A 22577-nucleotide genomic window follows, 5' to 3' on the forward strand; every position below is an offset into this window, starting at 1 on the left:
GGATCTACTATCGGCGATCAAGTGGTTTCTTGTAAGGGTGTGGCTGTCAATCTTTTAACTCCGCGTAAACGTGTTTCGTTGTGTTTGAGTCTCTTGCGTAGAAACAGTCCTTTTTGATTGAAACCTGATGACGATTCAAGCGACGACCTTATCAACTTTTTGACATATTAGAGCTCGTAGGGATTTAATGAAAAGCTCGTCGACAAGTGGACCTTGTAACGTCCCAGTCGGATTATTACAAGGGAAAGCAAAAACAAATTTGGTACAAGAAGATAAACGATTTTACGAGATACGAGCATGAAAAATTTACATTAGGCAATCACAAATCAATCCAATTTTTTTTCAATAAAATGTGTAAATGATAGTTTTGCTGCTGTATTAAGAGATCATTGATACAGAAGAAAGAGAAAGAGAAAGCTAAATTTCATCTTCCGTCCAGATAATACTGCCAAACATGTTCGTTTTGACATGTGGTTTTTCCTGCAGCGCCCAGGTTTTTTTGGTCCAAACTGTTTGGAATAATATAGCTAATTCTTTTAATTTCAGTGGGGTCTTTTCACATACCCCAAGGTTCATGAATGGCCACTTGTTCTCAATGCTTGGCTGGTCTGGACAAAGATGTTAACAGCCTAAAACATTTACGGGCTGTTAACATCCACGATCCACGCATGACTACTTCTGGCCTGTGGAATGCTAAACTATCCTGTTGTATTGAATGTTTTTTTTTCTTTCGTCATGTTTTGGCCAGCTTTCAAGTCACAAGAAAAAGAAAAAGCCACACACTTGTATGTTTCATGGAAACAATGAATCCTTGGAACACAATGTCAAAACAAAACATGCCGAATCGGTATTTGTTAGGTGCGGATTTTTTTAAATGCCAGATTTGAGTACATTCTATAGACTTAGTCGAATGACTTGTGTCTTGTGAACTCTTCATTCTTTCTCGATTCATTCTCGACCTCTATTTTGCATTTTGAATATGAAATTATGTAAAAATGACGTTATTATCGCTCAAAAATAACACAATCTACTCTAGTTGCTTCATTACCGAGCAAAACGAAGGAAATTAGAATGAACAACTGAAAACTTTAAGCTTTCAACATTAACTGTTGTAGCCGTACCAACGTCAACACGTTTAACGCCCCAAAAAATATTCAAAAAGAAGATATATTCATTTTTAACATATTACTCTGCAAAGTTGATTGGCACCACCACTTCACAATTGTGAGTAAGAAGATCGGTGGCTTGCGGTGATATAATGTGCTCACTCGACCGTCGGGTAAGAAACGTTCACCATCGGCCAGAAAAAGGACAGCTCACTTCGTTGGACACCGACGAAGGTAATGGTGGTATGACGATCCGCCCCCCCCCCTCGTCGTGATTTCAAAGCGCAAGTTCCGCGTAAAAGTTCAGCTCTTGAAAAGTACATTCATTCACACAAACCTATCCCACCGTTTTGCATGAAACAAAATTCAATCAATCAAAATTCAAGCACATCTCGAATTCGCATCATTAGCATCGCCTTAATTCCCTCTCGCTTCCCATACCGCAGGGCATGATGGGGCGCCGCGGCGGCAGTCCGGCTCCACCGTCGACGGTCGGTTCCATGGAAGGTGGCAGCAGCGCTTACATGGAGATGTGCAGCCCGAGCGGCAGCTCCCCGGGCGACCCGTCCGGCAGCTGCTACATGGCGATGTCCCCGGTGGCCGACTATTCGCGCGGGTAAGTAACCAACGGATCTCGGAATCCCTGCCTCCCATTCTGACCCGTTCCTTTCTCCCTTGCAGTTTGTGTAGCAGCTCGAGTGCCCACAGCCGGGCGTCCAGCTTGGCGGAGGACCTCGTCGACGGGTACGTCCCGATGAGCATGCCCCGTGGGGCGTCCTCCGCGGTACCCACCGTGCTGCAGCCATCGGAGGAGTACCTCAGCATGGACCTCACGCTGAACGGAGGGGTTTCTGGCCCGAACACGCTCACTAATCGGCTCACGGGCACCGTTGGCGGCGGAATGTCGTCGGCCGCGTCGAGCTGCAGCATCACCTCCGGCACACCGTCAACCGATTTGCGGCTGTCGCTGGAGAAGGTACCGGCCTACATCGGCCAGTCCGGACCGGACGATTGCGATATGATGCTGAACGATCGGCCCCACCGAACGTACTCGGTCGGCAGCCGGCCGGAGCACAACAAGCGCAAGCTGCGCCTCGACATACTCAGCACCGGCGACGGTGGCGGCAACGGGGGCAATGGCGGAGGGTCGGCCAATTCACGAGTGCGAGCGTTCTCGGTGGGATCGCGTGCCAAAGTGCCCCGCTCGGACGGGGGCCGCATCGGGGGGTACGGCGCCGGGACGGCGATCATCGTGCCGTTCCTGTCCGCCAACGAGAGCAACAACAACAGCAACAGCAGCATTTCGAATGCCGGCAGCAGCTACGCCAGCGGTGGCGGAAGTGGCATGATGATGCATCTCGACGAAACCCTCGGTGCCGGAACCGGTAGTGGCAACGGTGGGGCAGGAGGGCTGCTGGGCAAGAAGTCGAGCAGCGGCTCGCTGCTGCCGGACGGTGGAACCGGGGTGAAGCTAACAGCGCACGGATCGTTCGATCGGATGGGTGATCTGATGGAGATCGACTACTCGCTGCCGAGCCGAGCGACACCGAATGGGGCCACGGGCAGCAGTAGCACCCCGCTGAAGAAGGTGTCCCAGTCCGAGCCCGGAATGGAGGATTACCTCGACATGTCGGGTGGGAGCAACAACAACAACAACAACGGTGAAGCGGAGGAGGACGCCCGTCGGGCGGCCATCGTCGCGTCACATGCCGTCGCCGGGTACGTGGAGATGCGCCCGGGACGGCTCAACTCGCAGTCATCGACGTCGGCGGCCCCGGTGGAGGAAGGCGACTATCTCAACATGACCCCCGGAGGTGGCCACGATGTACCCGACTGCCCGACGGCCACGATACTGTCGCCCAAAACGACCAGCTCGCCGATACAGATCTTGAACTCGCCGAAAAAGTTCGCCACACCGGCCCCCGGCCCCAGCCAACAGGCCGCGACCGCCGGGAGTAGTGGCGGCGCAAGGAACAACAACTACCTCGAAATGTACCCTCGGCTGACGGGGACGCCTCAGCCAGCGGCCACCACCCGAAGCACCCGTCAAGTCGCTACGAAAGTACCTTCGGAAGACTACCTGAACATGAGCCCGCTGATGATGAGTGGGACGGACAGTGGCAGCGAGGAGAAGATGATGCACCCGGACACGGAGGACGACGTCGCGGACCCCCTGGTGGAATCGTCGAGCGCCCCCGACGGCTACATGGAGATGTCGTGGCCCCGCAACCTCAACGCGGTTTCAGGCGCCGCGGGAGACGTTTCCATGAAACCGCCGGCCGGCGATGACGACTACATGAACATGTCGTGTGGCGGTGGCGGTGGCGGCGGATCGGAGGATCGGCTTTCGTCGGCCCCGATCACTATTCACCCGACGCCCGGCAAGTGTCGGCTCGATCTGAGCGAGGAGTCCAAGGACGACGGTGCGGACGGTGGTGTGTCAAACATCCCTACCTACCTGCCCCTGATGGGTCAGAATCCGGATTCGGCACGCAAAAACACGGTCTGCCTGCAGCAGCACCAACACCAACAGCACCAGCAGCAACAGAGTGGGACGATCCAGACGACGACCGGCCAGCAGAGCGGCTGGGTGGGCTTTAGTCCGTCGAAAGCGAACTCCGCACTCGCGCGTGCCCGGTGCGATTCCCGTGACAGCGGTATCGTAACACCGTCCGGCAGCCAGGCCACCATTTTCCCGTTCAGCCCCGGCAGTCCGACGAAACCGTTCCCGGGTGCCGGCGCCGGGGACACGAAAAAGGAACCGCTCGAAGACCTGAGTCAAAACTATGCCGAGTTGAGCCTGGGGCGTCAGCAGCAGCAACAGCAACAGCAACAGCAACACCAACAGCACTCAGCCGTTAGAGTCGAACCGGACTACGTCAACTACTGTCCCGCGGTGCCCCGGTCCAGTAATCCCACCACACCGACGGATCTGGCACCGTCGCTGCGGAGTCGCCTCTCGGAGGACGATGGCGCAGGCGACTACGCGCTCATGAACCCCGCGAGCAGCCGGAAGCTGTCGACCACCTCGATGGGAGCCGCCGGGTCCGGCGGAGCGACTGGCGCCGGTTGTTCCACGAGCTCTAGCAGCGGCGGCACTAGCGCCACGATGGACGCCAACGCACCACCGGTGCTGGTGGCGAAAAAGTCTACCCTGCTCTCGAGCCACCCGGCGGCGGCGATGGGCTTCAAGCCGATTGCCTCGTCGCAGGACACGGAACTTCTCCGATCGACTACGACGGTGGTCACCGCCGGGGCGCACTCCGCGAGACCGAGCTACGCGCGCCAGCTGTCCGAGTGGCGCGTGATAAGCGCGGAACCGACCACCGCTGCTGGAGTGGAGCCGGTGCTCGTGGGTGATCGTAGCCCGCGGCCAAACAGTGTCAACAGTGAGCTGATCGGGGCTAGGGATCGCACCGCAGCTCCCGGGACCACCGCGCCGGGAATGTCCAGCTCCGGTGGTGGAGCGATGCGGCCCAGTTCGGCCAACAGTGAGCGACTTCCGAGCATATCAGCAGCAACGACCGCCACCTCGTCGTCCGCGTCGTCCACGTCGACGCTTTGCGAGAGCAAAAACCAAAGCCCATCGGCGTCGTGCACGGCACTCGCGGGTCTGGGGCTGGCCCCCGGCACCGGCAGCAGTAGTGGTGGTGGGCCCCGGCCCGACTCCGTGAGCTCCATCACCGATCCGCACATCATCTCGCGGCCGCCCTCGGTGAGCTCCGAGCGGGAGCTTCACTACGCCAGTCTCGATCTGCCGCCCTGCACCAAGCTGCCATCGAGTGCGGGGGGCACCTCCGCCACGGCGCCGATACCGACAACGCCTGGCGGCGCTGGGGCGGTGCAAAAGATGGACGTCGACGAACCGCCGGTCGGTTTGATGTCGAACGACAGTCACAGCTCGATCGACTCGATGAACTCCAGTCCTAGTCCGAGCGCTGGGTGTAGTGCCGGGCTGTCCTCTTCCTCCCAGCAGCAACAGCAGCAGCAGCAACTGGTGCGTTGTTCCGCCTTCACCTACGCCCAGATCGATTTCGTGCGGTCCGTGGCGCAGGCGCAAAAGCAGCACCAACAACAGCAGCACCTCCAGCAGCAGCAGCAACCACATTCACAACCCTCCCAAGTGGCTAGCCCCGGGGGCACTGCTGCTGCTGGCGGTAGTGGTGGAGCTGGTAGCGGCAGTGGCCCCAGTAGTGCCACCGCCACCGGCAGCACCCCTCAGTCGTCGCAAGCGTAAACAGCGCTCCCGTGATGAGCTGTGCGCCTCCATCACATGTGTGTGCACGTGGCGTTTCGTGTTTTGTACTTTCTTTTTTCCATTGTCACGTTCTCCTAGCTTATATTTAGCCACTAAGTAACACCAATTTTCCTATCATGATGATGCATAGAGGGAGAAGAGAGCACAGAACAGAAGAGGGTGAAGAAGAAACAAACCCTGTAAAGCATATGTAAAAAGTAAACAAAATTGCAGAAAACAGCAAACAGTAGCTTAGAAGATAGCAAAAAGAGTCGCAAACAAACAAGGGACAACACAAGCGAAGCAGGAAGACAGACCATAGGAAAATGTACCGTTAACTGCCAACAACAAGATGGATATAAACCGAAAAACGAAGGAAAGAAGATGCATATATATATACACAAACACAGAAACAAATATACAACAATTGATGAGCAAGAGGAAGAAAAGATAATTAAAAAAATAATATAACGAGAGAATAAGGATGAAAAAAGAGAGAGAGAGAGAGAGAGAGAGAGAGAGAAAGAGAAAGAGAAAGAGAAAGAGAAAGAGAAGTGTAGGAGTTAAAGTAAACCATTAGACAAAGTAAGGAAGTAAATATTAAAAAAGGTTTTTCATACTGGTAAACGAAAAATACGCCATGTACAGGACAGAAGACTCTCTTTCTCTCTCTCTCTCTCTCTCTCTCTCTCTCTCTCTCTCTCTCTCTCTTTCTCGCACTGTAATTTCCATAGTTTGGTGGCATCAAACTCGCTCCTCTGCGACGTAAGTTTTTGGTAGAAAAGGAAAAAAACCGATAAAAACACACGTAAACATCTTCTTGGTCGAAAATAAGCGATGGTAGACGATAATGGAAACACCTCAGAAACAGACTTATTAATATTAAAGCGAAAGGAGCAGATCAATGTGTATGTGGTTCCACTGTGAGCTATGACGACGAGGACACTTCCAGGGCCATTTGGGAATTATGAGCGACGCACGCGCGTCGTATCGTACCTGTTGTGAGCAGCGATAATAGGAATGCAAGATGGAACATTTCGAAACCCTTAGAACCGTAAGAGAAAAGATTATACAACAACAAACAAAAAATGAATAGAATACGTAGAGTTTGGTGGGTGTTTGTGTGGGTGTGTAGACTTAATGTAAAGCATAGCGAACCAGCCAGCCAGCCAGCCAGCTAGGAGAGAGGAGAGGCGGAAGGAACGCCAAAGTGAGATTGGTTTAGTGTTTCTTCGTTTTCGTTTAGTCGAATACCGCTACCACACAACCGTAACTACTTCTGCTGCAACTGCAACTACCAGAGCCGAGTGCCACCCTCTTGTTACCATTGGAGGCCTCTTCTTTTTGTTATGACGTAGAAACAGAAAATGAACGAGCGTGCGGGTTTTGTGAGGGGCTGCGTCGGTAGGTGAAGTAGCAAAGTGGTGATGTAGAAGAAGTACGTTAGTGTCCTCGAGGGGATGTTTCCATTGAAAATTGGCAGTACAGACGAGAGGGGAGGTGGTTGCGAGCAGCGGAAGGGATTTGAAAGTCCATGTAAAACGCAAACAAGAAGCAGAAATAGTTAAGCGCTACACAGCAAACACCTAGAGACACCGTAACGGGCAAACGTAATAAGCATAAGTAACCAAAACAGAAAGCAAAAAAAGAATCAAATAAATGTAGAACAGCCAAGGGATGGAATTATTTAGATAAAACTGAAAACGACGTGTGTACCACACGCCGAAGATCGGAGAGGCGATCGAGAACTGCGTATTCCACAAACAACAAAACTCGCTCCCGCAAAACCCCTAGCTCTGCTGCGGGGTCCGTCAACGAACAGGCAACGGGGAAAACTATGAAACAGCTAGAGACACACTGTAGCGAGAGTGCTTGAATGAAAATTCGGTCAAATTCTGAGAGAAAAGGAGGGCGATAAACTCCCAAATAAAAACTAATTGCAAAAAGCGGTGAAAACCTGCGCAGACCTGAGCGAGAAACGAGAAGGAGTAGAAGCAGTGCTAAGATAGTGAAAGAAGGTGAAAGAAGTTGTAAAATGCCAAAATAAGCTTTACATGAACGTTACTTTCCTATGATTAGTTTTTATCGTATAAAAAAACAATGAAAAGGTAAACAAACAACAACAAAAAAACAAACAACTAAGTTACAAACCTATTGCTGGTTTTCCGTTCGTTCCTCTTACAAATATATGAAAACGTATAAATATATATATATATACAAAAAAATATATATATATGTATATGTATACAAATATCTTATATACTTACATGAAAATATAAATTTATATGTACCACGCATCATACATATATTTTTCCATATAAAGCTAGAAGAAAAAGGAACGATTCCTCAAAAATTTGCGAAGAAGAAAACGAGAGAGAGAGAGAGCGAGAGAATTAAAGAATTAAATAGCGGAATGAATCGATGTTTACGGAACTGTGCGGCGCGTAGCTCTACCGTAGGAATGCTCTATTGTTTTGTTTTTGTTTGTTCTCTTATCCCCTCAATCAATCAATCTGTGTTATCAATCCGTTATCGTGTTAGCGCCCGAAAGAGAGAGCGAGAGAGCCCCGCACCACCGCAACACAGTCTGCTTTGTTTCTCTTACCTATCAAAACGCGACTGAACCGCGAAACCGTATTGCTGATTGTGAAACACAAGAAGCGAAACGAAGGGTAGGCCACGCAGTAGGAGTGCACTTTGCAGAGCCTGCTACGGAGCTTAGGAGCTTTGTTTCGACCCCTCGAAAAAAGGGGGGGTCATCACGACGATCACCACGGACCTGTTGCTTTTGTAGTTTTTTCGAGTAGAAAAAGGACGAGTCGGGGCGGCACAAGCACCACAGCAACGGCACACAACTGTATACAACTACACTAGACGCTAAGAGGACGCTACAAGTGTGTATCTGCTAAATATCTGCTACTATTACTACTACTACTACTACTACTACTACTATTACAACTACTCATCACTATTGCTACTTATTACACCCCTTAACACTAGCGTGTGTTGTGCTATTACTACCGTCGTCTATGTGCGCGAGTGAGTGCGTGATGGGGAAAGATAGGGAAATTGTTTGCTTCTGTTTTTTGCTACGGCCGATAACGTTTATTCCTTTCGCGCACAATTCGTCTCTACTTAATTTAAAATCGCTTGCAAAGCGTGGAGCTGCGCGTGCTGATCAGACCGAGAATCGGAACGGGAATTGAGCGGACCCGAAGAAGAACCCAACTCTACAACACTCGCGACACACAAGAGTGTGGAAAGCCTTGAGAATGCCGGAGCACAGCAACACGGAGTAGTATTTTGATATATTTGCGTACAGTAGACTAGCGGTGGCCGCTCACGTTCCGAAGTTCTCCCCTCTTAGAATACGCCCTGTAGCAGGGGCCGGGACATTGACTTGAGTGTTTGTGACGATAGTAACCCTTAAAAGCCGCATCCAACAGCAACCAAAACTGTAATCTAATAGAATGCGAGAATGCAACCAACTTTTTATCGAACATTGAACAGCATTGTACAATTCACATTACCCATTCTTGTGTAGAGAGAGAGAGAGAGAGAGAGAGCATTGTAAATTAGATGATGGTTCGGCGCGTCTCGCGGCGCTCTTTTTAGCAACCGGACGTCTGTGGGTGTGGCGCCTTGGAACCATTTTTCCACAATCTCGCGGGTCGAGTATAGTGACGCAAAGTTTGCGCAGCTAAGGAAACACAGTGAAGAGTGGGATTTTGGCCCAAAAATCACACAAACACATACACACCAAAAGCCAACCCTCCATCATCAGCGTCGCCGTGGGCAGCAAAGCAAACAGCACTGCCCAAGGGGGGAAATCTTTAAGACATTTAAGGCAAGGGGGGCATGCTCTAGACGGAGACGAAGAACGGGAAGAACCGGCACCATCATCACCCCTGAACTGCATTCGCGCTCTCGTTGTGTTCATTTTTTTGTGTGAGTCCGTGTTGAGTTTTTCAACCAACTTTTCGGGGAGAGGATCGTCGTCGATCGAAGGCGCTCCAAGGCTTAGATTGTAATTTTTGTAGTACTATTTGATGACCCGCGCACCGCGGACCCTTTTTCGTTCGCTTTGGGTTCGATTTCCGCAGCACCCGATGGCGAGACGCGAAGCAAACGTATAGAAACGTAAAACAATTGTAGCGCAATGCCGCCGCGCACACACCCGCGGAGGAGGAACGATGATCCCAAACATCGCAAACAAAACAGGACGATGCATGTAGGGCAATGTAGTAAAAAAGAGGCGAGAAAAGAGAGGGAAAGAACCGCAGAAAGAAACGAAAAGAACTAGAAGGAATTATTTACACTTATGGAAAACGAACCCGGAACTAGGCTAACGTAAAGAAGATGTGCCGGCGCGCGATCGTTAGAGGCTTTTCCGTTTCATTCTGTTCCTTTTTTGTGCGCCAGTTGTGCGGCCGGCCGGCCTGCGGCGGACCCAGATTTGGGGCCCAATAGTAGGGCAGTAGTATGCGTGATGCTGCTTTACACACCTTCTCCCTCACTCACTACTGATTGGTTTCCATCATCATTTTGTGCGCCAATGTTGTGAATTCGGAAGCGGAATCGGAAACGACCAGAAAATCACACACAAACATAATTCAGTAGCAACCACACAACATTCACAACCAGAAACAACAGTAAAAACCCCGCAACGAAGGAGAGAGCATTTTTGTGACGCCAGAACGAACGATTGGAAACGCCAACCGAAAACCTAAACAAACAAAAAATCCAGAAGCAAAGCAACAAACCTCGTGTAGACAGTGAGAGAGAAAGAGCGGGAGAAAAACAGCAAATAGAACAGCAAACAAACATGCAAATGAATGCAGGTGAACGAAGTCGAACGACAAAATAAAAATATCTACCAGCAGCAGCAGAAACATAATTAATAGAAAGGGACAAAGGAGAATAAAATAAAACAAAAACAAGCAAAAAAAACAACCAACATGTGAGAACAAGAGAATTAAAACCGTAAACACTGTGTTCAATTTACGATTCTGAATTCATACATTGATATTGATCAGCTTTACTTTTTATTGTAGTGTTTAAGTGGACGACGGCGCCGCGAACAGAAAAAAAGGGAGAGAATGAGAGCGAGCGGGAGGAGAAACGTTAAAAATAAATAACTATGGTAATAAAAAAAAGAGAAACGATTATGGGGCGGGGGGAAGAGTATGTAAGAAAATAATGTAATGATAAATGATAACACAATAATGGATAATGACCGACCGGATGGCGCGATGAGTAAAGTGCGAAAGGCAGGAAAATGTGGAAAACAAGGCAACAAAAAAAAGAAAATAACTTCAAGATGATGAGAATAATAAAAAATGAAGAAATGCAAATAATATCCACACCACGTGTTTCGGGTTAGTTGCTGTCCCGGGGAATAGTATCACAAGCGCTTTTGGCGTGACACGAAGTAAGTAACCGACAGCAGCCGTAGAGACTGAAAGAAACGATGACGGAAAACAATGGCACAACAACATTGAATTGCTTATTGCTCCCGGTTCCCGTTGCATCCGATTGCGCCAGAGCGTTTCGGACGTATTTTCGACGGTGTTTCGTTCTCGTTCGAAATTCAAATAATGAAGACACGCTCTATTCGATCACACATAAAATACTATTAAGGTATTTATTTTCTAATACTTGTGCGCCCTGGATGGCTGACTGGCTGGTTATCCGAGAGAGTCCCAGGCCCGCATCCAATTTCTCCGGTCGTATTAAGCGGCCGGTTCGGGAACGCTCCGTTTTCCAGTGAACGCCTCGGGAACATCTCTGGTTCGACTCAGGAGAACGATTGATTTTCACGATTGATCCGAGCTCTCTGTGCTCTTCGTCTTCCGATTCCGGTTCGTCACTTAAATATTAATGTATAAATGTATTTTTAAATGTTCCACTCGTCTCTCTCTCTCTCTGGGTCCCTTTGGCGACGGGACGACGATGAAAGTTGGATTTCGATTGCTATTCACTGCTACGTTGAGATTCGCCTTATCCTAAGCTTGCCAGCTGGCCTCTGGCCCTGATCTTGTACTCCGGTTTTGTGGGAGTACCTTTACTTTTCGCCGCGGGCCGCCATCGGCCCCAATGATTCGAGCACCGAGGAGAAGCACCCCAAAACTCCGGCAGCACCCGTACAGCACCTTCTATCGCTCCCGCTGCGGCTGGCGTTGGAGTACGGTCGAACTTAAATACGGTTGGGTTTTCACCCCACGGCCTCTGCCACCATCTGGGCCAAGGTTAGTTTAAAATTAAAATCGGGGAAAAATGGAACGGAAAAATACGAGACACGATCGCCCTGTTCCGGCAGCCGACGACGATTGCATGCCAAACCGAGTTCGCGTCACGACGAGGTTGATCCTTCAGCCGCGTGTCCTGCGGCTTTCTACCGAACGCCACCACTTCAGGGGTCAAGATTTTCCGTCGACATCTTCGGTATCTTCGACGGTGGAGCGGCCACCAGGTCGGCGATCGATGCAAACTCCATGCGCTTCTTGTACGGCGGCAAAATGCCTGACGACGAGGACGACGAACCGGCCCCGGGCGAGGTGGCTGTGGCGGGGATGGCCGGTGACGAGCGCGACATGTCGACGGGTGGCGTTTGGGGTGCTTTCCGCGACAGATCCGCCGCGCCACTGCCTGCACCACCGAGCGGGGAGCTGGCGGCCAGTGGCACCACGCTCGAGACGGCCAGATCGACGGCCGAAAAGTTGTACTTGGAGTTTCCGCCGCCGCCGCCTGCCGAACCAAGGGAAGGGCTTTCGCGATTGGCCGACTTGGTGGGCGTCGAGCGGGACCCGGGCGAGGGGATGATCGAGGAGCTCGGTGGCGGCGTTTCGATTTTCCCGGACGACGACGTCGAGCTGGAGGACGACTTCGGTGGTTTCATCAGCATCGAGTTGAACGCTTCCTGGTGCAGCTTGAGCAGTGAGGCCGACGGGGCCAGATACATGTTGTTCGCCTCGAGCGTCGCCTTCGACAGGGGGTCCGGAATTTCGTACTTCTCCTGGCTGAACAGGGACGACATGTCGGGCAGCTTGGCCGCGGCTGCCGCGGCCGAGAAGTTCGGGAACATCGACAGGTAGTCGAGACTGGCCTGAGCTGCAGCGGCAGCGGCCGCCTTTCCACTGGCCCCACCACTTCCGGTACCACCGGAACCGGCACCAGAGTTCATACCCGGACCACCAGGCGACGCAGACGATCCGGAATTGGACGTGAGTGAGCCGCCACCAAGGGAAGCTCCTCCACCGAAGAGAAGATTCAAATCCGGCGCACCCTTTCCGGCGGCTGCGGCCGCAGCTGCCGCCTGGCTGTACAGCAGAGCGTTCATGTCGGCTGCACCGGGACCTCCGGCGCCACCGCCGCCCACCGCCGACGTGAACAAACTGTTCAGCATATCGGTAGGATTCGTGATGGACGCGCTGCTTACTGCTGCGGCGGCCGCTGCTGCAGCGGCTGCTGCCGCCTTCGATGCTTTATCCGCTTTGCTGCCCTTGCCACCACCGCTCGGGGAACCACCCATACGCTGGATCGGTTCGAACAGTGCCGAAAGATTCGAGACCCCCAGATAAGGGTTCATGGCAGCTGCAGCCGCCGCAGCGGCCGCCATACTGTTGTTGTTGTTGCTGCTGTTGGCATCATCCTTCAGTGCACTGTTGGCTCCCTTGCCGCCCTTGCTGACGGATCCGCTATCATTGTGACCGGCCATCGAGCTCCCGTTCGTGCCTCCGCTGGGGCCACCACCGAGAAACGCGGCAAAATCGAGCGCATTGTTCGACAGGGACTGTGCCTTCAGCAGCACCTGGATGTCGTCCAGATTGCCCGAGTTGAGGATCTGCTGAATGACGGGATACTTTTGCGACTGCTCCACCAGCAGGTTGATGTCGGCCGCCGTCGGAACCGGCGGTAGGTAGGAATCGGTCGAGAACACGGTACGCAGTTTGGTGATCAAATCTTGGGCCGATTCCTTCTTCGAACTCGCGCTTGAACCCATCGACGAAGACTGTGTACCGATGGCGGACGAGTGCGGTCCGCCGTAGCTCGAGCCGGTTGAGTTGTTCCCCTGCCCGATGGCTCCGTGCCCCGAGTCACGATTGTTGTTGGCACCGCTGGAGGCACTCGCACCGGCCGTACCCTTGCCGGACGGTTTCTTGACGATGGAAATTTCGCTACCCAAACTGCCGAGGGCCTGCGCTTGCTGGAGCAACATCTGCGAGTATTCGGGCGACTTCATCAGGTCGGCAAGTTTGCTTTGATCGAATTTGCTGGTAAAATCAGCGTAGTCCATCATCGACTGGTGCTGAAGCAGCGCCTGCTGGGCTTGCTGCAGTTGCTGTTGAGCCGCCACGGCGGCTGCGGCGGCCGCTGCCGCTTGGTTTGCTTTCGAGCGTGATTTGCTCGAGCGGCCGGAGCCGGACTTTCCTCCGCCCGTGGGCGGTGGCGGTGTGCCTGTTCCACCGCCGACGACCCCGCCGGGACCGGTACCCATTCCCAGCAGAGGATTGGCCCCGTACTGCGATTGCATCAGCAGACTGAGATTTCCCTTTTCCAGCTGCTGCATGAACTCTTTCATGTTCGGAATCGGCGGCAGACCGGCGCCACTGCCGGTTCCTCCACAGCTCGCTCCACTGTTCGATGTGATGGTCGAGGGCGAGGAAGTAGAGCCCCCGGTCCCAGCACTGCCACCGGAGGACGCCTTCGAAGACATGCTGCGGTTGAGACTGTGAAGAAGCGTTTCGTTGATCTGCGAGTTGGACAGGCCGGAAGCAGCCGCCACCTGTGCCAATGCGGTCAGTGCCGACAGGCCGTACTCATCGCGCTGCTTACTGTTGCCACCGGAACCGCCGGACCCTGGACCTGCGCCCTGTCCCTGACCGAACAGGGCGGCATACTCCTGCGAGAGTAAGTTCGCCGGCAGCGCCGTGCCCAGCGATGCAAAGGTGGCCGCGTACAGGTCGTGGATGTTCGAGGTACTGGCCGCACCAGCAGCACCAGCGCCAGAGCCTCCTCCTCCAATCAGTGAGCTGAGCGTAGGGCTATTTCGATTGCCGGCTCCAGCGCCACCGCCGACGGAGCTACTGCCACCACCGAGAATGTCGCCAATCGATAACTTGCCCGGGCTTGGGGCGGGCGAGTTGCGTGTGCGGCTGCGGCACGACGAAGTGTCCGACTTGGCAGGCGACGGGCTCGCCCGGACCGGTACCTCAAACTTCGCCGGACTGGCCGAGTTCGAAGGGATCGTGATGGGGCTGTCGCGCGGTGACGATGTGTTGGTGGCGTTCATTAGGGAGCTTCCGGCCACCGTGATGGTACCGTGTGATCCGTGGTGACCCGCCGGAACCTGATGATTGTTGGTGGCCACAGAACTGGGTGGCACAGAGCTCGGTGCCGTATTGTTAATGTTCATACTGAGGTTAGTGGCGGTAGGGGCCGTGGCGGCAGTGGTCGCGCCCTGCGGTTGACCTGGCGCCGTTTGACTGAGGTTTGTTGGAAGCACAACGAGCGAGCTGGACAGGGGAGATGGTGTCATGTTCAAGCCGGACGGACGCTTCAGCTGGGCCTGAAGGCTAGGAACTGCTATCGCCGGCCCACCGACCGCCGGTCCCTTGCCGTCTTCATCCTTCAGCGAAATGACATCCGAATCGCCCATCTCGGAATCGAAATCGTCCTCATTCTTCGTCTCCATCGTGATGCTGCTACCCTCCTCGGCGCTGTTTACCAAATTGACAATCGGTGGCAGCGAGCTGGGCTCTTCTCCCAACTTCGTCCGTTCTGCTCCGGTGGTTGGTGCCGTGGGAAGCGGTGCAATCGGTGGTTCCGGAGCGGTCACCACGGCCACCTCCGGAATCTCCTCCGGGTCGAGTCCCAGCAGTTCGCGAACCCAGTTCCAAAAGTGTCCCGAGGTGGAATCGCGCGGAAAGCGTGGTGCCAGCGAGCGGCGCAGCTTCTCAATGTACGGTACGTCGCGTGCCCCGTAAATCGACTGGAAGTTGATTAGCTCCCGCTTGAACTGCTTGTAGTAATCGACGGTCAGCATCATCTCTTCCTTTACGTCCTCGGACAGTGATTCGTCCTGCACGAGCGTGTACGTCATCAGCATGGGCCGACCGTACTCGGCCGGACGATTTTCCGGCGGTGGCGTCACCCAGAACGACATTACGTTCGACTCCAGTGCCGTGTTCTGCTCATCGTAAGGTGCTGTAAAAGGGCCACAAGAAAACGCTCACGGTAATGGTGCGCACGCCACATCGGAACGCCGGCCGGAATACTTACAGCAGATGAAGCCGATGCAGGGAATGTACGAAGCTTCGGTTGGGCCACGCATCCGGATCTGATAGTCCAGCTGGGCGTCGCAATCGCGCAGTGTCGGCTGCACCGGAAACCGTGGATGGGAATGGTACCAGCCGACCAGATTGATGTTCTTCTTGATCATCAGCTTCTGGATCTGTAGCTCGCAGAGGGCCGCCTTATCACGGTCGTGTCGCGTGTTACGGCACGGGAACGCGTGTGTGATGGACAGATTGTGCGCATTGATGTCCCACGTGCCGCCCAGGTACCCGCACACCTCGTGGTTGGTCAGATGGCAGTGGAAGTCCATCACGAGCAGCGTGGACGTGCTGACCGTCACCAGGAACGGTTGCATCTTTCCGAGCGACGTGAACGGCACGGCCTCGATCAAGGTGTTTGAGTCGCTGAAGAAAGAAAGACGGCGGTCACGATCGATGTTGGCATCGCCTTTCAGCGCGTACTTACTGCATCACGTTGCGATTGCTGATCGTGTTGTGAGCGACAATGTTCCGCCGAACCGGCGGTGGCTCCATCGCCGTCTTATCCTCTTCCGTCTCTTCGGCCAGTTCTGTCGTGTTAACCGGGGGGAATAAAATTGGTTACTTTCCACCGAGTTCCGGCCATTCGCCACACAAATTACCTTCGCCCGGCGGCAGATCATCCTTCTGCTGATCACGCTCCTTCTGCTGCTTGCGATAGTAGGCCGCTTTGTAAGCGTCCAGCTTTCGGCCCTTGTACTTCACCGACGCCCAGCCGCAGCCGGACTTTTTGTCCGGGTTGATGATTCGCTTACAGTAGATGGCCCAGGCGCTCGGCGAACAGAAAATGGTTTCCGTTTCCTGCGATTTGATCTTCCCGTCCGCCAGCAGATCTCCGACGAACTTTTGACCCTGCGGAGAAACACGACGGTGATGAGTGACATCCGGCCTCGAAGGAACTTACGGTGAATACTGCCCCGTTCCGTACCAGGTACTCGATCGTCATCGCTCCCTTGCCCGGCTGGAGGACGTGCGCTCCGAGCAGCATCTGCAGCGTCACGGTCTTTCCGGGGAAGTATCCCAGTTTCTCGACATCCTGGCAATGGGGAACCGAAAAAGGTCCGTTAGTAAAGCCGACACACTGACCGGTACTGGGAGGGGACACAAACATCATCGTTGAACTCGTCCCCAATATCGCTTTCGTCCAGATGGGAGGACGTTTCCTCTTCGCTGGCCTTTGTTGACATGGTTCTCCACTTTCCGGGAAGCTTCAAGCGGAGTCTTCTGCTTCGGGTTGCTTCTTCTTCGCACCACTCTCAAGCACCGCGCACCGAATCGCCAAAAAACCCTGCCAACCACCGCACGGCGGCTTTTGCAACACTTTGTTCACTGTTCCCCGCAACGGTCGGCGTGCCGGGAAACAATCGGGTTCCGGTTTCGTGACACAATTCGTTGCATTTATTGCATTTTTAGCACTCCGAACGGCGGTTCTTGCTGTTTGCTGTGTTTCGTTCTTGTTTGATGGCAAATCACCGTGCGCGTGTGTGCGTGTTGCGTGTTCGAGAGAGACAGCATGCGTTATGCGTTATGCGTTAGCTGGTTTTGTAACCAAGAAGTGACAAATGAAATGCTGGCGGTTCTAACGTTTATACTCGCGAGTTGTGGATCGCTCACGTTCATACTGCAAAGTAAACAAACGCGGCATCGCGCAGCAGTGATAATAGTTTCTCTTGGCAATGTTTTCCGAGAAAATACGGCAATTAACTCTGCTGCTGGAGAAGCAAGAGTTGGAGGTACGTCTTCGAAACCCCGCACGCTGCTAGTTTCAGTTGTAGATTGTAAGATTGGCGCATCTTTTCAGGCACCGAGCGGGATCGTTTCGATACAGCTTTACTCCGAACTGTTCGCGGCTTACCTCTACCAGAATGATCTGTAAGGGAACGAAACTGTTGGTTTTAATGCGCCAGAATAACTTAATACTTCTTCTACCGCCCACAGTGCCAGCGCCCGGTTTCTTTGGAAGCGACTGCCACCGAGCATGAAGAAAAGCAACGCGGAACTCGAACAGATGTACAAGGTTTACGTGAGCCTGTGGAACAACGATACGACCGGCTTCTACAAGGCCATCAACCACGACTGGTCCAAGCACGTGTCGGAGCTAATGTTTGAGCTGAAGGAGAAAATACAGCAGGAAACCATAGCGCTGATCGGGCGAGCGTACAGCTCCATCTTCGAGAACGTTTTCGCCGAGATGACGAACCAAACGCCGGACATGATCGTCGACACCTGTAAAGGCTTAAGCTGGGAGATTATCGAAGGTCCGCAGCCGCGGCTCATCATCCCGAAGCGAGCGGTCGAGGAGAAACCCATAATGGTCAGCTCCGAGGATCAGTTGCAGAAGTTGACCGACTTCGTGTCGTTCCTCGAGAATTAGGGGCATTGGGGAAACGAATCCGCTTGAACTGTATAGAACTGCTGAACCCGTCAAACACATTTAAGTTGGTGATATGATTTTCTAATAAATCCGGATGTTAATTTGCGCGCGAGACTCGTGTCATGTCTGGAAAAGAAGGGATAGAACGAACGCGAAGAAAATGAAGACCATTGTTGTTTACATTTTTTTTCCCAATTTTTTGACAGCTGTCAATTTGAAATTAAGGAAATTAAGAAAATTAAGGAAAGTAGGAATAAATACTTTCTCATAGCGATCTTGACAAGTGTTCACCGTCAAACTATCAACCTTGATTCTCATCTCACTGCCAAATTTTGTCTCACTTTCTCGCATTCTCTCACTTTCCCCTAACCTTCCCGAATTTTTTTTGGTAAATTGATTGCACTATTTCTCAACAGATGGCTCTCTTCAGAAGGAAAATGGCTGCGTGCGTTGTTCGTCGGATTCATTTTCAAATCAAAAATCATTTTCCGTGATTTTCAAAGCGCATCTCCGCAGTTCCGGAACGAAGGGAACAATCAAAGAAACACAATCGACCTGCGAATTGATCAATGCAGAAATTTAAACTTGAATTGGTACTGATCAATGGTGTTAACGCGAATAAACAATAAACTGCAACAATTCATTCAAACCGATCGCAAGTGGTTGTTTATTGTGAACCTACGAGAAAGTGAAGTCTCGGACAACAAAACCCCAATAAACAATAGGTTCGAACTAGTGCTCATAGAGATCAACAGACGAGTTATCGTTGCAGTTAGTTCAGAACCGCGGGAAAGTTCTGTGGAGTTGTTGGCTCCGATCACCGTTTTCTCGATTTGAGTTTCTAACGTCTCTTTGACGGTCACATCTTTTCACCGCGATTACCAAGCGATTCAAAACAACAAGTCTGCAATTGGCGCAATGGTTCCCCGGCAAGCCACAGCAAATGTTCCCTCAACACGCAGCGTAACGCAAGCGATCGCAAACAGGAGCGGTGTGCCCCCAAAGACCGGTTTCTCAACGAGCCCTAACGCAGCATCCGGCGTGGGGACCGTCGGCGAACGCGGCAACATCAAATCTCATTAATCAATTATTAATGAGCGGCCTAAAAGGGACGCAAGTCATTGATTAGCGGAGCGCGGCGAACCATGCAAACCATGCAAGCCGAAATCGAAAACCCTCGGTCGTGCAAAAGTATGCTTAAATAATCAAACATCTGCCCATCGGTAATGAGAAAGTACTTGCGCGGCGACGTCTTCACCGAGGACACGCCGAGAGTTGGGCGAATCCCGGAGAACGGAAGACACCAAACAAGGCTCCCGAGCAGCTCCCGAGAACGCTGCCCCAAACGGGGTCGTTAGTCTAAAATGAAGAATAATCGTGCCCGGTCGCAAAATGACGTCTATTACACTGGCAATTATGCGTAATAATGCGTTTTTAAAAAATGATATTCCCATTACAGATTGCGCGAGTCTCGGCGCGAGAAAATGACACCTTACGGTTCGGAACACGGGCTCTTCTAAGCAACGCCGCGATCACGCCTTTGACAAATGTTTTCGCAACGGGCCCAGACGCGGTTTCTCCGTCTTGTTAAAATGTTGAGATGCACCCGGTTCCCCAGGGGGAACTACGGGCTGTGGGCATTGATTGAATTTCAGAACAAGATTCCGAGAGCGAGGCGTGCCCCCGAATTGATGGCCAAACGAGAACCCTACAAGCAGGAACGATTTATGGTGGGCCATCGGTTGGCAGCCTTTTTGGCACATTTTCACCGCGACACGCGTGGCCGTGGCGTGAAAAAAGACGGCCTCCACGGCCGGCCGGTAGCGATTAATCAATAAATCATTTACCCCGGCCGACGAGCCATTGCTGGGGTTTGCAGGCAAGCTGCATTTTCCACGGTTTTTGGGCTGCCGATTCACCGCCGGACAAGCGGATTACTCGACGCCATTAATGGTTAAAATTTACTTCTTTCGCTCTTCAGTTGGCTGAACTTAACTGAACAGTTTAAGAGTTCGGAGTGGATGAATCTCGGAGTTTCGAATTTCAACAGGTCGGTCCACGCATTAGCGGCCTTATGATGCTTGAACGAAAAATAAAGAAAAACCCATCCCATTTCAAGTTCCGCTGAAACCCGAAAAGGACACCTGCGGAAAGCAATTAAATTTTGCGAAGGACGCTCCTCAAAAATCAGTGTCGTCCCGAACAGGGAAACCGCAGTTCCAGCGCCATTCGCTCGCCTGCATGAATTTATTATGCCGCTCCGATGCTCCGATGCTGCTCCCGATTGCCGTCGGCTCCCGATCCCCTCTTTTCGGTTCACATTACGCCGGCCTCCATTATTGCCAGCCACCGGCCACCGCTACGTTCTCTAATGGCAGCCCCCGGATCCGTTACGACGACGACGCCGAAAAAATCGAAAAAAGCCCTCGGTGACCCCGGAGGGGGCCCGGCCCGGCACGGCATGTGATGGATCAAATATTCACGATGGATCGATGGTTTTTCGCACGTCGCGCCGCATCGGGCATCGGCGGCGAGTAATTTTTGGTTTGGACCCGAAGACCAACGCCAAAAACGCAAAACAACGTCCAAAGTGGCGTCGGGGGCAAAAAATGCCACAACACAGGATCCGACGGGACGGGCGCGCCCGTCCCGTCCATCATCCTCCCGGGTTTGTCGCCCGTTTTTTTTTTCGCTCGCGGAGCACGGTTCCCGGAGACGCGGTGCACACGCGAGCCAAATGGGGTTGCATCAAATTTCGCGCTTATTTATTCTCCCTCTCGCTCTCCCTCTCGCTCTCCCCCCTCTTTCTCTCTCGCTCTGTGGGCAACGGAGCGCGGCAAAGCCACCGGCACACCGAAATTGCAGGGAGCGCGCGCTGCTCATTTGCAATAATTTGACCTAAACTTAATAAATTACGCACCACTGTGGGTCCCGGCGGAGGACGGAGAGGCCGCCGCCGGCGGGATGATTGATTCGTTGACGCAAAGTTAGGGTGCCTCTTTAGGGATGCCGGGGAGGCCGGCGGGCAGTGATTGCGCGCGCGACGAGGATGCTGCCGCTGCTGCTGCTGCTGATGATGATGGCCTCCGGAAGCGGATGGAACGAAAGCGAAATTCCATCCCACTTTTGATGCCTTGTTAGCATCTCGCTGTTGAGAGGTCGTTTACAGGTTTCCGCGGTGGGCATGGCATGGCCGGAGGATCTTGCTCTCTCTTTCTCTCTCTCTCGCTCTGCCGCGGTGCACTCTCGCCGCAAGGATTGCGCTGCAAACCCGTTGCGCGTTGCGCGTTTCGCGTTTTTTAATGGCCGCCCGGCCACGGCCAGGTATCATCCTTGTGGGTATGCGAGCAAACGATGCACATTGCGCCACATTTGCGCAGCGATCACTTACGCGGCGGAACACACTTTGGGGTCCACATTTTCGGGGTGATTGCAAGGCAAACACATTGGGTGGGGGGGAATCCGGCAACGGAGTTTGGTTAAATTGCGAGTTTGGTCAACTGAATGGTGAAACAATGCAACAATGGGCCGGCAGTGGGCAGCCTGTTGATATACCCATTTGTTTGTTTGCCCAGTTTTATAGTGTGTTTTCGTTTCAAATTGGCTTAGAATTTGCTTAAAACGAGTTTTATTAGTTCGATACGGTGGCACCCGCAAGAACAAGTCATCAATCAATATTATTCGCTCGTTGGGGTTTTTTTTCCCTGTCGGGTTTTCCGTTACATGTCCGTTACTTGGAACATGCTTGATGCGAAAATCCCAATGGCAAGGGTGGGACTTCAAACCATCCGTTGAATTGAATGATGATGTTCCGCAAACACGCCGTGCGTTAATTGGGGAATCGGTCCACTGTTGATCACGAGGTTTTGTCCATTTTTTCGAAACCCTTTTTTTGGTTGAATAAATCGAGCTTACGAAAATCACTCGCAAAAGTTTTAAGTTGAGAAACCGTAGAACTTCTACTCCACTCCGAGTTTAAATTACCTCCTCAATAAATTTAATATGCTACTGTAGCCAAAATATATCGGTAAATCGCTTGTAAGTGGAAAATTCTTTCCTCATTTTTCTAAATCTATGCAATTGCCTTTGAAATAATCTATGTCTAGTTCTGAATAGGAATAACCTTCCACAGATTCTTCATTTCACCTCCTATTCTTAGTATTGACGATCATCTCCAAGAATCATCTCTCCCCAAATTTGGTCTTCTTCGACTCACGTTTGTCCGGTTGGAAATCATAATACACCAAACCGCGATAGTCGAAGTTAAACAAAAATGTTTTATGAAAATCACGCACAGAATTGCCACGATCCCAATTAAACGATTAAATCATGACCTAAACTATAAAAAAGACTTTGTGACTAATTGTTTGCTATCCCATCGTCCTGCGACAGCATTTCAATCAGTGCCCTTACGATGAACCAATGAAGTCAACCGTCCGTGATTTAGGGACGCATTCTTAAGGTTTAAAATCAAGTATAATTTCATCAGAGTTTGTAGTTGAAAATATAGCTGAAATGATTATTTT

The 22577-nt window shown here is 52.1% G+C and overlaps 3 protein-coding genes across 3 annotated transcripts in view; 2 read left to right on the forward strand and 1 right to left on the reverse strand.

Annotated features, from left to right (window-relative positions):
• The window catches only part of LOC131208146 (mucin-19), a 114767-nt gene extending 107254 nt beyond the window's left edge, over nt 1-7513 (forward strand). The window contains exons 9-12 of the mRNA XM_058200795.1: nt 1525-1722; nt 1788-2479; nt 2516-5186; nt 5283-7513. Of these exons, the coding sequence (XP_058056778.1) occupies nt 1525-1722; nt 1788-2479; nt 2516-5186; nt 5283-5343 (3622 nt within the window). The 3' untranslated portion in view covers nt 5344-7513. The remainder of the gene's footprint in view (nt 1-1524; nt 1723-1787; nt 2480-2515; nt 5187-5282) is intronic.
• Nucleotides 7514-11751: 4238 nt separating this feature from the next.
• Nucleotides 11752-16906, reverse strand: LOC131210647 (MPN domain-containing protein CG4751). Its single transcript, XM_058203925.1, has 6 exons — nt 16787-16906; nt 16606-16713; nt 16280-16529; nt 16105-16207; nt 15625-16043; nt 11752-15549 (listed from the first exon to the last, which is right to left on the reverse strand). The coding sequence occupies exons 1-6, from the start codon at nt 16862-16864 to the stop codon at nt 11756-11758; spliced, it is 4752 nt and encodes a 1583-aa protein (XP_058059908.1). The 5' UTR covers nt 16865-16906; the 3' UTR covers nt 11752-11755.
• A 378-nt stretch (nt 16907-17284) lies between these two features.
• Nucleotides 17285-18143, forward strand: LOC131210845 (COP9 signalosome complex subunit 8). The gene is made up of 3 exons (XM_058204148.1): nt 17285-17410; nt 17479-17549; nt 17616-18143. The coding sequence occupies exons 1-3, from the start codon at nt 17354-17356 to the stop codon at nt 18049-18051; spliced, it is 564 nt and encodes a 187-aa protein (XP_058060131.1). The 5' UTR covers nt 17285-17353; the 3' UTR covers nt 18052-18143.
• The last annotated feature ends 4434 nt before the right edge of the window (nt 18144-22577 follow it).

This window comes from Anopheles bellator, chromosome 2, assembly GCF_943735745.2.
Source record: "Anopheles bellator chromosome 2, idAnoBellAS_SP24_06.2, whole genome shotgun sequence".
In the NCBI taxonomy this organism is placed as follows: domain Eukaryota; kingdom Metazoa; phylum Arthropoda; class Insecta; order Diptera; family Culicidae; genus Anopheles; species Anopheles bellator.

Bases quoted from the DNA above. Each gene is read 5' to 3' on its own strand.
- LOC131210647 (XM_058203925.1), bottom strand. From the start codon at position 16,864: ATGTCAACAAAGGCCAGCGAAGAGGAAACGTCCTCCCATCTGGACGAA. The intron at 16,530-16,605 runs GTACGGAACGGG...GTTTCTCCGCAG, and splicing joins CGATGACGATCGAGTACCTG to GGTCAAAAGTTCGTCGGAGA. The intron at 16,208-16,279 runs GTAATTTGTGTG...TTAACACGACAG, and splicing joins TGATCTGCCGCCGGGCGAAG to AACTGGCCGAAGAGACGGAA.
- LOC131210845 (XM_058204148.1), top strand. From the start codon at position 17,354: ATGTTTTCCGAGAAAATACGGCAATTAACTCTGCTGCTGGAGAAGCAA. The intron at 17,411-17,478 runs GTACGTCTTCGA...GCATCTTTTCAG, and splicing joins TGGAGAAGCAAGAGTTGGAG to GCACCGAGCGGGATCGTTTC. The intron at 17,550-17,615 runs GTAAGGGAACGA...TACCGCCCACAG, and splicing joins TACCTCTACCAGAATGATCT to TGCCAGCGCCCGGTTTCTTT.